General features: G+C 47.4%; 1 protein-coding gene across 1 annotated transcript in view; it reads right to left on the bottom strand.

Annotated features, from left to right (window-relative positions):
- The window catches only part of LOC107105790 (dipeptidase 2-like), a 32656-nt gene extending 19622 nt beyond the window's left edge, over nucleotides 1-13034 (bottom strand). The window contains exons 1-3 of the mRNA XM_015405816.1: nucleotides 12858-13034; nucleotides 5723-5990; nucleotides 2632-2758 (exon numbers count right to left, since the gene is read on the bottom strand). Coding sequence (XP_015261302.1) covers nucleotides 2632-2758; nucleotides 5723-5946 — 351 coding nt within the window. The 5' untranslated portion in view covers nucleotides 5947-5990; nucleotides 12858-13034. The remainder of the gene's footprint in view (nucleotides 1-2631; nucleotides 2759-5722; nucleotides 5991-12857) is intronic.
- Nucleotides 13035-13279: the final 245 nt, after the last annotated feature.

Raw genomic sequence — 13279 nt, 5'->3', positions numbered from 1 at the left:
GAAACCGCGGGGCAAGGGCTGGCGTCTGATCGCGTTTCCGGAGGTGGCATCCGGCGCCCGCCCATGTCCCTTCGCAAACAGGTTCCCCCCCCAAGTCTCCACAAGATGCGCACAAGCACCCAACGGCGCATGCGCACAAAGAGGAAAGTGAAAGTGCCGTTTCGGCTTAAAAACAACAACAAATGACCTCGTTTGTCACGGCAGCGGCGCCTAGCCATTGCTGGTGTGATCGCACCGCGCTGCTTCTTTGCCGTGCTGCAGGATCATCGTGTGATCGCCACCCTCGTTTACCCGCCGGCGCCAAGGGAAGGACCCGTGGTGTGCTGCCGGCGCGTCTGATCACGTAATCGCGGATCAAACTTTGCTGGGGCAATTAGCCACGCCTCCCCCCCGCAATATCCGACCCGTGTGACCGGGGCCCAAAATAGTTAACATCCAATTCAAGAGGAATTCATAGAAGAATGTGCCCTCTGCTTCTGACTTCAGCTTTCAGCTACTCAGCCAACGGGAGCAGGTGCCCAGTTGCTCCTTGTTTCAGTGAAGCCTTAATCAAAGCCAAAACCTCGTCACACATACATTCCACATAAGGCATGATACATTTGCTGAAAATGATATATCTATTAGTGAACTTCACGCAATGTCACAAACCACGAAGTTCCTAACAGCAGGATAATTGGACTTACCAATTATTACCTGAATATCTTCATGGAACATATAAAGCCATTAAAACTTTTCCGTAGGACATAGTCCTTTCAATATTATGACCTCTGGCAACAATATGCATATACAGGTACAAACGTTGACTAATAAATAAAGCTTAGCCTAAATGGAGACAGCAGCGTGGAATTAACTTGACATCTGACAGCAAAATTTAAAGCAACAGTAGTATTGGCATAGAAGACAATTTTCAAACAAAACACGGGAGTTTAAATTTGAATTTAAATCACTTTGTGACATTGTGTGAAGTTCACTAATTGATATATCGTTTTCAGTAAATGCATCGTGCTTTATGAGGAACTGCTGTGTGTGTGAAGACGTTTTGGCTTTGATAAAAGCTTCGTCAAAATGAGGCGCAATTGGGCACCTGTTCCCCTTGGCCGAGTAGATGAAAGCTGGAGTCAGAAGTGGAGGGCACGTTCTTCTATAAATTCCTTTTGAATTTGGACTTTATTTTGGTTGGCTTTCTGCATGGTGCGTTGCATTGTTACATTGCTATTGTTCAATTGTTACATGATGGCTTGATAATATAAAATTGTATAATAATTTTCTTACAGAAAGAAGCAATTACATAAAAAGAGGTTGGATACCTTATTTGGCAAGCCGTTTGCAGAATGGTTTTTGTTTTCCAGCGAACATTACCCTGTGTATCCTTTTCATAGTGTTTTCCAGAGGACTGCTTGAATGTCTGCAAATCAATGGGCTGGGCAACACAGACAGGCCAGAAATTATGCAGGACTATTGTTGCTAGGACAGTGGTAGCTCTCAGCTGCTACATAAGCTGGAGAGAGTGCAGCAGGAAGTGAAGAAACCTGGGTAAGGCTGCGAGCAGAGAGAACAGATGCACAGCTGTTCAATGAGCTGCTTTGAGCTACTCAGTGCCAAACAGGTATTGTAGCGATGGTGGAGCAGACAGCTGTCCCAAGCCCTGGTGGAGGAACCCAGTGGTACCTTCCTGGCTCTCTATGACTCCCGAGAATGGAATCTCAAAGGGCAGGAGGCTAAAGTCAGGAGCAACCCTGACAGTTCCACTAGCCAGTGGTCCTTTCTTCACTAGTAAAATGTACAATGCAAAACATTCTTCAGTGCCTGGGTGGTGAGGTGAAGACTGGGGCTGTACTTCCTGAGGCCATGGGCCCCAAAGTCTCCCAATGTGGAGGGATCATGGCCAATGCTTCCTCTAAGCTGTGGAGTCTTGTGAGCAAAAATTCTACTTTGTGAGCTACTGGCATTAAAGCTGTGAGCGAGCGATTTGGCTACTGCATAGATTAGTTTGCTCTGGAGCCATCCTTCCTGAGCGCAGACAAAAATGTGTGAGTTGGAGGCTAAAATGCTGTGAGCTAGCTCACACTAACGCAGCTTAGAGGGAACACTAATCATGGCTCAGTAGTAGAGCATCTCCTTTGCATGGAGGCAGTCCTGGGTTCAACCCCTGGCATCTCTAGTTAAAAGGATGAGGGAGGAGGTGATGTGATCTAGATAGACCAGGTTGTCTGACTCAGTAGAAGGCTAACTTCACGTGTTCATTGACTATGTAGTAAGTGGTTTATATCCAGACCGACAATGCATTTGCCACTCTGGAGAGCTGTGTCTGTGTGTTTTTAGATATGGTAAAGGAATATTTGCTTGATCCCAAAACACAAAAATTAACTGGGCCACACCGCTTTTACCTACATGGGGGCAAAACAGCAATTTTGTGGTCAGAATGTCAACATGGTGTGTGTGTGTGTGTGTTAAACACCCTCTCCCCGCAGTGCCACAGTCTTGATCTGAATTGGGCCCCCACAAACCTATTAGGTTTCACACATGGAACTTCCTCCTGGACCACGTCTGTGAACAGTCTGTGCATGGGGACACATGGATTTTGTAATGCATGACTCATACAACACAGACAAGGATATAAGGGATACCTGCCTGAGCACCAACATGGCCAGTGGTGAGTTTCTCGATATTTGTGGCTGTGGTGTTGAGTGTCCTTAGGTCAATTTTACTCAGCTTGTTTTGATAGAACCATCTCAGCTTCAGGGGCAGGTCATTGTGTCTAAAATGGCAAAAATGTTGGAAGTGAAGGACTTTGCACTGTTTCTTAGCCTCAGCCTACAAAGGAGGTCTATAAGAGAGTCAGAGAGAGAGAGTCCAGGACACTGACTATCTTTTCTTTCACTCTCTGATACTATCCCTTTGGTGTATAGATTCCTACTCTTAGGGAAACTTCCTTCATTCCAGCCTCACACACTCTCTCTCTGCACACAATGCCAGGTTTCTCCATTTTGGCACCATGAGAGCAGGACGTACTTTCCTGCATCTCTATCCACCTAGTTAGTTAGACTAGATTAGAATCCTATCTCTCCCCAATCCTGCCTAGAATAGAGTTCCATATAGTAAAGTACTCATTAGTTTAACAAAGATAAAAAGGCTCTGTGTAAAATTGTTCCTGCAGCACACACAATCCAGATGGGCTCTGTTGCGCTGTAAGCCCTGAGTACTCTGCTAACTACTAGAAATAATTCCCACATAAAAAGAGCAAAAGATGTTATACGGTGGCATACTAAGCAGTGTTACATCATTCTATGCTCATTGAATTCAATGGACTTGGGTGTGACTCGTTTTAGGATGGGAATGGTAGTCTTCGAACCCTTCCTTGCCTGGTCATCCCCTTCAGCTGCTTCACTGTGGCAGGAGGAAAAAGACAGACTGAGGGAAGTTCTCTTTTAGGACTGGTTCACACATGCATATTTCTCAGAAGTCCTGACATCCATCATCACCTTCATGGCCTGGATTTTTGGTGCAATGCTTGTGTTATCCACTTATAGCATCACTGCAGATCAAATACATGGTACTGCAGCTTTGCTTGCCCGAGGGCTTGCCAGGTGGCTATGGTGGACAACCTCCTGCCCTTGGCCCCAGTTTCCTGCTGGAATGGCCGTGGGAAAGTGCTCTTTGCCCCATTGCAGTGTGCCCTATCGGCAGATGTGAACCCCTCGGGGCCATTTCTGATCTGTTAAACAGTGGGGAGGCAAAAGCCCTTTCTTCTCGTGTGCCACAGTCCTGATCCAAACCAGACCCCGTGCATCTGGGAGCCGAGTTCCCATTAAGGAACTTGCAAGCACTCATGGAATATGTGGACCTAGGGAGGGACTGGAGAAAAGCATTAGGGGTAATTACACCTGAAGCCCATTGATTTCTGTAACTCTGCACAGGCCTTAGGGTTGCCATCTGGGCTGGGAAATTTCTTGAGATATGGGAGTGGTGCCTGTGGAGAGGAGGGATTAGGGAGGGAGGGACCTCATTGGTATATAATGCCACAGAGTCCACCCTCCAGAGCAGCCATTTCCTCCAGGGGAACTGATCTCTAACATCTGGAGATCAGCTGTAATTCTGGGAGATCTCCAGGTCCCACCTGGAGGCTGGCAACCCTAACAGGATTGCGTGGCATGACACCTGGTTTCCAGGAAAAGGCTGCAATCAGAAGATTTTTATTTCCCCAGAGACTCGGGAAATTTCCTCTCCCCTCCATCCAAAACGATGGCAATTGTTCCAGGCCAGAGCCAGAGCCGGAGAAAGCACAGGTGAAACAAAAAGGTGGGGCACCCATAAGCTGCTGGGGTAAGATGGCAATAATAGCCAGGCCTGTAATTCTTGTAAAAAGAACCATCCCTAGGAGGGACTTCCCTGGAGGGTTGCTTGCTGGCAGGGGGACTTACCAGGAGAGGGAGGCAGGCCTAGGCTACGTCGCCAGCAACATGGCGACATCACTTCTGGAGTGAACCGAAATAGATGTCATCCCATCGGAGCTGTCCAGGTGACGATGGTTGAAGCCATTTTTACCATAGAGCTTTTGCCCAAATACCAGAGCATTGTGGCAACATCACAGTGTGATGACATTGCTTCCAGCACATGCTGGAAGTAACATATCCATGTTGCCAGGGATGTTGCTGGGACTCCTGGTAAGTCACCCCTCCATCACCCGCCAGTTGCCAGGAGGTACGTGGCAACCCCACTTCCCTGTGTACACAACATTAAGGGTGTGTTCAGATGGGGCATTTGCAACGGTATAGGTGCCAGTTGGAATCCGTGTACTTACCGGTGTTCACATGGCGAACATCTGCCTTCCGTCCCTAACCGTTGCAAAGAGCTTTAAACCGGTGTATTCTGCCACTAGGTCCCCAAGTGGTGGTATCCTGAGTGCAACGGTTGTAACTGCTTTACCCCCCGTCTGATCGCTCTCCACCGTTGTAGAGCCACTTCCGTTCGGAAGCCCAAGGCTTCCGATTTTCGCCCGCCATTTTTTTTTAGGTCGGCGATATGCGCTTGGGCGAAGCTTTGCCCCGGCATTTGTTTTTTTAAAAAAGAAAAGGTCCTTAGTTTAACGTTTTAGAGGAGTCCGGGACCTCAGGGAGGCCAGTTTGCTCTTTAAACTTTAAAGGTAAATCCTCTCTTCAGGGCATGCTTTTGGGGACGGGGGGTTTTGTGCATGCGCGAAGATTGCCATTCTGTGGATGGCTGTCTATGCGCATGCGCAAACTGAGTTTAAAAAACCAAACAAACCGCCAACGCCCGCTGTGTGTGAACGGGCATACAGCGATGGGCTCCGCAGACAGGAGGTAAGTGTAATCGCGTTTATGCCGGCTGAAACGCCCCGTCTGAACGCACCCTAAGTGTCTTCTGGATGGAGGGGAGAGGAAATGTCCAGCAACAATCAGCAACATTTACAATTAGCATTTATTTATTAATGCGATTTCTTCCCCTCCCTCCGCGCACGCTCACACACAGACGAAATAATCCACTTTTAGCGCACTTTCCAACTGGATTTTGCCAGTTCACACAGTAAGATCCAGTCGGAAAGTGCACTGAAAGTGGATTGAAAGTGGATTATTTAGTCTGTGTGTGACTGCAGTCAAGAAAAACAAAACAGTACATTGTACCTGAACAAGAATATATAGAATCTGGCCCACCTGAGTCCAGGGTTGCCATACCATACTTAAAAATAAAAAAATCCACATACCCATCAATTAAACGTGAACTCCTCATGCGCGCAAGAGCCCGGTTCCTCAAGGATGCATCAGCTCCATATCCCAAATGATCCACAAGTAGCGTCAAGAAACACAGAAGTATTTTCGGCAGATCCCTCTTTGGGCCCACAAAGAAGTTCATTGGATAGAGACATCCGTAAAATGGCATCTTGGCTAGAAAAGAGCTCCAGACTGGCAAGGTTTGCAGAGGTTCCATCGGACTTTCATTCACACGCTGATGAGGGCTGTTGTCTTTGGCTGCTGTATGACCAAAGTGGAAAAGAAAAGAGCGAATAATAGAAGGAAGAAAAGTATTGCAGACTCAGCCAATGGTACATTTCAGTGATGACTTTCCAGTTCAAATGAGTCACCAGCTTTCAGGGAAGCTACCGGGATTCCCTCCCACACAGGAAAATGGTGCAAATGTCCCTTTTTAGGAAGGATCTTAGTTAGGGATAGCCTCATTCCAGTCCCCAGAGGGGCCTAGAAATCTCCCCAGGCAAACAGCTTTTGCGTGAAATCACACACAACAGGAAAGAACTGGTGAGAAGAAACGGGTTTCTGGTCATTTAGGAGTGGTAACGGCATGAATGAATAATGTGTCGTTCATCCGGAATGAATAATGTGTAGTTTTGAGCACTTTTAAATTGTATATTATGTTTTTAACTGTACTAAAGTATTGATGTTTTATTAGCAAGTTTTTTTCTTGCCATGTAGGCCGCCCTGAGCCCCACGGGGAAGGGCGGGGTATAAATTTAATAATAAATAAATATAAATAAATAAGATTAAAAGACGGCTCTCCCCTCCCCAAATGCATTTCCCATATTTAGCAGAGATAAAGCCCTGGCGGTCATCCCCATCTGAACAGCACAAACCACCTGGACTTAAAAAGAGGGTAACTTGTCCAGAGAAGACTCTATCCTTTTGAGAAAATAGTAAACATTCGCACATCTCTGGTGCTGTTGTTTTCAGATCCCATGAAGAAGATACGTAGATACTCCCTGAGTCTTAACCTAGGATCACTGCCAGAGTGCCTCCAACAAAGTGTTGACAGATTTTTCTTCTTCTGCTGTATCCTGGATTCTACACAAGCCTGCATTGCAGTGACTCAAAGACAGAGAGGGTGTTACAGCTTTTGGCTGACATCATGCTTTGATGTTAATGTGTTGAGTCTTCCAAACAAAGCTGGAGTTGCCAACTCTGATTTGGGAAACCCCTGGGGATTTGGGAGTGGAGCCAAGGGAGGGAAGGGACCTCAACAGGGTATCAGGCCGTCGAGTCCTCCCTCCTCCAGAGCACCCATTTTCTCCAGGGGAACTGATGTCTGTAATCTGGAGACAGCTGTAATTCCAGGAGATCTCCAGTCACCACCCGGTGCTTGGCAACCCGAAAACAAACATTGCCAGTTGTAGCATCCAGCAAAGACAGCTGCTTACGGCATGGTGTATTAACATTCACCATGTGCCTCCTGTGATAACGCACCCGGCCCCTACTTGAATTGGACTGCTGGAAGCTGGCAGATGTTGTGCAGTGTGAAGCCTGAGATTCCACATGCAGCAACTGGTGAGGATCATTCCAAATGACAGATAACATCAGAGAGGAACATAATATTTCTCTGGATTTGTTGATCCTAGCTTTTGAATCTCTGCCGGCCAGGCTGGTGCAAAGCAAGTGAAGGCAGCACAGAGCAGGCGTAGGAAAGAACAAGAGGCAACCCACAGGGACTTACGGGGTGGCATCTGATTTCTCCTTCCCACACTATTTCCTGTTTCCTGGCAGTCCCCACAGCCTCCCCCCTTTTCCTGCTTCTTTGTACTCTCTTTCCCACCCAACAGCCAATCTACATTTATATGCTCCTCTGTCTTCAGCTCCCACCAAAGCAGACTCTACCTAGGAAAACTATGGACAGTTGTTTGGAGCTGGCTGCTGGGTCCAGCCCACTTGCATGGTAGGGAAACCTCAAAGACTTGTTGAGGGAAGGCACATCACTTTCCTCTATATTCCCCTCCCCACATCATTTCCCCTTTCCCAATCCTGGCAACCCCTATATCCTCTTCCCTTTTCCTGCCTCATTCTCTTCTTCTCAGACATTCACCAACTTACCTTCTATCTGCCTCTCATTTTCAGCTATATTTATTTACTTCATTTATACCCCACCTTTCTCCACAGTGGGGTCCCAAGCTTCTTACATAATTCTTCTTTTTTATCCTCACAACAACCCTGCAAACCTGAGACTTTTTTTTCAGGTTTGTATAAAGATCTTTCTTGTCCATTCATGGTTTCCAATAACTGGATTTAAGTAGCATCAGATCTGGCAGATTTGGCTATTACGACATACAAGTGGGAACTCACAAGAAACTTGCAGGGAGAGTGCATCCTATTCCCCCCACCTTTACTCCCTTTCTTTCCCCACTTCTCAAATAATCATCCACCCCTTCTTTCTCCCCCTCCCTGACAATCTTACCCACCCCTTTCTCTTTCAATCTCCCCTCCATTTTTCTCCCTCTCCCCTTCTCTGACAATTTACCCCCCTCCCTTCCCACCAACCCTTCTCTGTCAATATTCCCCCCTCTGCCTTTTCTTCCCCTCCGGTCTCCTTACCTTGATCTCTTCATCTGCAGGCTGACCGGTTAGAAGGGGGGGGGGAGTTTGAAAAGGACAGCTGTGCCGGTGACTGTAGAGGGGTGTGAGTGGGGTAGGAAGCTATTCCCATCCCTGTCTCTGTAGCTGCTGGCTCAGCTTTTAAGGCTTTCTCCCAGCAGCAGCTCTCCCAGCCACCCACCCGCTTCCTCTCCTCAGCAGTGGAAGGGCCCTGGCAGCAGGCAGGGTCCTCTGGAGCTCTTGCAGCAGTGGCAGGGCCCCGGGAGCCATGGCAGGGTCCTCTTTAGGTAACCGCTGTGCGCCTGTGCAGGAAATGTTTATGTTTTGGGGGATTTAACCCCTCCCAATGTACTTTTTATTGCTTTTAGATTTTTCTACAAACCTGGGGGTTCTCACAAGTTTGGAGAAAAATCTCCCTTCTCTCAGTGTGGGCCCGATCTGCAGATTTAGGCATCTGCAGATCTGCCCACACTAAAGAAATAGATATATAGATGATATGTAGAAGTGGAAGGAGAGAAATATGAGGAACTGCAACTCTGACAACTCAAGACTAACAACATCTTAAAATTCCACAAGGGTCATAGGAGGGATGACAGCCTCCAGGTAGAACCTGGAGATCCCCCGGAATTACAACTCATCTCCAGACTACAGAGATCAGTTCCCCTGGAAAGAATGGATGCTTTGGAGAGTGGGCTCTGTGGTACCCCACCAAGGCCCCTGTCCACCTCAGGCTCCACCCCCAAATCCCCAGGAGTTTCCCAACCTGGATCTGGCAATCCTACCCCCCCCCCATCCCCTGGTGGTGGCCAGGGGGGACCTGGCAACCTTAGGCTGTAGCCATGCCTATCTTCTCCAGCCAAAAATAGCAAAACCAAGAATGGTTCAAAACCAAGAATGGAATCTTAAGCAGAGCTACAGCTTCCTGAACCTACTGACTTCACTGGCACGTCTGTTTAGGAGTGCAGTGTAACAGATTCATTATGGGATTCCTTATTCAGAGGTGTGAAGTGTTACATTCAGTTGGCAGAGGTTAATACCCAAGGCTTTAAACAGCTGGGTGGATCCAGGCAGCTTTTTCTCTCCATCTCACCCAGTTCCCCTCCTGACTACAGACAGATGTGGCTTTTGTTTGTGCCGCTCCCACGGTCCCCAGCCCAGCCTTTTTGGTCAAAGGGGATCCTTCCTTAGTGCCTCCTTTTTCACCAGCAGACAAAATCCACCCCGCAGACAGGAGTGGGAGAGAACTGTTACTAAGGAAGGGCAGAATGCTATTTCCCTTGACATTGCAGAACAAAGAAGAAAACAAGACCTTCTCAAAATCAGGACAGCAGCTTACCAGGAACTGGTGCCAGAGAATATGGACTGCTTTTCTGTGTGGAAATAGATCAAAAATTCTCACACTTCAGGAGACAAAATTCCTGAGAAAGGGAACTACACAATTCACAAGGACAACCAGTGTGGTATAGTGGCTAGAGCACTGGTTCCCAAAGTGGGCAATACTGCCCCCTCAGCGGCGCTGGAACGATCCAGGTGGGCTGGAACGATCCAGGTGCAGATCCACAAACTGCATCTTTTTGTCCACTTCTTGAAGCTAGATGTCCAGGGGGGCGCTGAGTAATTTTTTTCCTGAAAAGGGGGCAGTAGACCAAATAAGTTTGGGAACCTCTGGGCTAGAGGATCAGACTAGGATCTGGGAAGACATGGGTTCGAATCCCCACTGGTGGCATGGCAGCTTGCCTGGTGACCTTGGGCCAGTCACACACTCTCAGTCTAACTTACCTCACAGAATTTGTTGTGAGGAAAGAAAAATAATGTCAGCCCCTTTGAATCCCCATTGGAGAGGAAAAGCAGAGTGTAAATGAAATAAATAACTCAAACCTCTTAACTCCTGAGCTCTGAAATCAACATCTGCAATGTGTGTATCAGGAAATCTTGGAAAACACAGCAACTTATGGTTAACCGCCCCATGAAGTTTACATTCCACATGGAAAAGCTCATACTCTTTTCTAACAAATGGCTGTTGTGTTCTCAAAGCACTGAAGCAACACATCTGTCACTTTGTCAACTTCCTAGAAGTCTTGCTCAAACACAGCAGAAAGCCCGCTGAAGATGCCAAAGACACCGCCTGTCCTCTGTTGCCACTGCTTATTATTTACTAAAAGGGCTTATTATAATGATCCAGGAGCTGCGCAAGAATAAAATCAGGGCCTTGGCTGACAACAAGGTAAAAGCAGTCGGTCGGCAGGAAGGAAGGAAGGAAGGAAGGAAGGAAGGAAGGAAGGAAGGAAGGAAGGAAGGAAGGAAGGAAAGAAAGAAAGAAAGAAAGAAAGAAAGAAAGAGAACCAGGAGAGAAAAGTAAAAATCTTGGCACTGCCTGGGAAGGCTGTACCCACAAAAAATTAATTTGATCATTCCTTTGGAGTGGGTGGGGACAAAGTAGTTTTCCCAGGGCTCCTTTCCTACTAGCATTCATGTGGGCCCTAGATAGTTCCCCAAAGAGATTTTTCTCCCCAGTCAAGGAGTGGATAAAGAATGCCACTAAATACCCCAAAGCATTCTAAAAGATCTTTGAAGTTTATATTTTTGTCTATTCACTTATTTCGAATATTTATTGGTTGCTTCTTTTTGTTATACAGCCAGTGTGGTATAACGGTTAGAGAGCCAAATTAAGCTCTGGAGGATTTGGATTCAGACCCACATTCTGTCTAAAGACTGTGATTAGAGCCCTTCTAAATCTAAACCAGTGGCCCTTCTCGTCCGGCCTCCTGTTTCACACAACATTTGAGTCTGATAGTGCCTTAAAGACCACCAAGATTTCCAGGGTCTAAGCTTTCAAGTGTCAAAGATGAAAGGAGTTTTGGGGTGTGGTCACACGTGTGAGATAAACTGGGGGAGGGGGTAGCGAGGCTATTCCCTCTGGAGGAATAAGACCCACAGTTGCTCGATCACACAGTCCTTTGAAGCTGCAGGGGCAGCCCGCCACTGCGTGATCAGGTGCAACCATGGGTGAGTCGGGTTTCCCTCCCCCCCATTTGTTCTCGATGTGCTTAAATCGGGAATTGATGAATCACATCTCAGCACTGAGGGCTCCCTATGGAGTGTGCGATGATGTGCATACTGAGAGGGGGAAAAGCCAACGGCACGGAGCCAGGATGGCCTGATCAGACCATCCCGACGCCATGAGAGCACGCTGGAGCGATCAGACAGGGGAAAGTCCGTCCATGGCACGTCGCAACCCATTTGCTACCAGACTTTCCCCGGTGTCTTTTTACTCTGCTTCTGCGGCGGAGCAGAATGGGCTGCCGATGGGTGCGGGGTGCTTCCCAGATGTTGTTGTCTGATCGCGCCCTTTAAATCTGCCTGGCATTCGCGCCTATGGCGTGGCTAATTGTGCGTGTGCTCATGCCCTTGAGTCTCGAAAACGTATACCCTGGATATCTGGTGGGCAATGCTCCCTCTAAGCTGTGGAGTCTTGTGAGCAAAAATCCTACTTTGTGAGCTGCTGGCATTAAAGTTGTGACCAAGCCATTTGGCGACCCCATAAATTAGTTTGCTGTGGAGCCCTCCTTCCTGAGCGAAGACAAAAAGGTGTGAGCTGGAGGCTAAAAAGTTGTGAGCTGGCTCACACTAACTCAGTTTAGAGGGAACGCTGCTGGTGGGTCTTTAAGGTGCTACTGGACTTGCTCTTCTACTTCAGAATGACATGGCTACCCACCTGAAACTGTTTCACCCAGTGGCCAACCAGTTTCCCTAGAGGTCAAGGAGCAGGGCATGGGTAGCCAAAATGTTCCTCTGATGTTGCCTCCCAACACTGTTATTCAGAGGCTGACTTCCTCCAAACATGGCGGTTCCCTGTCACCACTATGGCTATGAGCCACAGATGGACTTGTCCGTCATGAATGTCTATTCTCCTTACACAATCCCCCCATGAAACTTGCTTGATGACCTTGGGCCATAAGAGCAGAGCCTATTTTGTTGCTATGACGATAAAAGGAAGGAAGGAAGGAAGGAAGGAAGGAAGGAAGGAAGGAAGGAAGGAAGGAAGGACCACGTATAGTGCACCACCCTGAGCCCCCTGGAGAAAAGGCAGGGTAAAAATATACCAACTAGGTATAGACAACCTGTTCTTATCAACTTACACTTCTGATGCTAACAATTTTCAGATGCCTGAGCAAGGAAAAGGGGTTATAGAAGTGAGTAAGTGACATGAAAAATGGCTGATTTGCCATTTCATTATGTGAACCAGCCTGCCCCACCAAGATAGGCTACAAACCTGAGGTAAAATATCTTATAGCTCTGTGGCAACGAAATACTCAATGGAAAGTATGTAAGCCATTCGTGCCCAGTTTAAGGTACTCAACATAGCCCTAACCCAAACAAGGACACAAACTTTGACTTGAATGTATTTAGAAGGGTAGAACTCTGATTAGGTTTGCCCTGTAAATCTAATATTTTCAGTAGACCGCAGCAGAATCTGGCTTCGCCTGTTATTTCAAAGCATTTCTTGTCCTCATATCCCCCACTTACTTGTTCCATGTGACTTCTCGGGCAGTCGCACTCACCAGTTCCTGCTGCCGTTTGACGCACAAGAACTCACACCTTCTGGTATAGTCTGTGTAAAACCAGCTCTTCCTTCCTCCCCAGAAACTCACAACTCTGAAAAGCTAATTTTAGATTACAGAGGGTCTCTTTTCTCAGACTGCATCAGCATCAGACCGGGACTAGTAATTTTTTGCAGCTGGGACACAGCAGCCCATGACGTTGCTACTGATGCCTGGAGAGAGATTACGAAGGGAGTCACTTGACTTCTGCTGCTATTGCTGCCTTCTCACTGAAAGAGGGAAGCAGAGAGGCAGCCTCATGTTCTTTGGAAAGCCTTTCAGTACAGGCCATGAAATGATACACGGGGCTAACACATGGGACTTGAAAGGATGAGCAGTAATTTCCTC

The sequence above is a fragment of the Gekko japonicus genome, unplaced genomic scaffold (assembly GCF_001447785.1).
Source record: "Gekko japonicus isolate JY-2015 unplaced genomic scaffold, Gekko_japonicus_V1.1 scaffold144, whole genome shotgun sequence".
Lineage (NCBI taxonomy): Eukaryota > Metazoa > Chordata > Lepidosauria > Squamata > Gekkonidae > Gekko > Gekko japonicus.
Note: the sequence above shows the minus strand (reverse complement) of the source record. Positions and strands in the feature narration are given on the sequence as shown.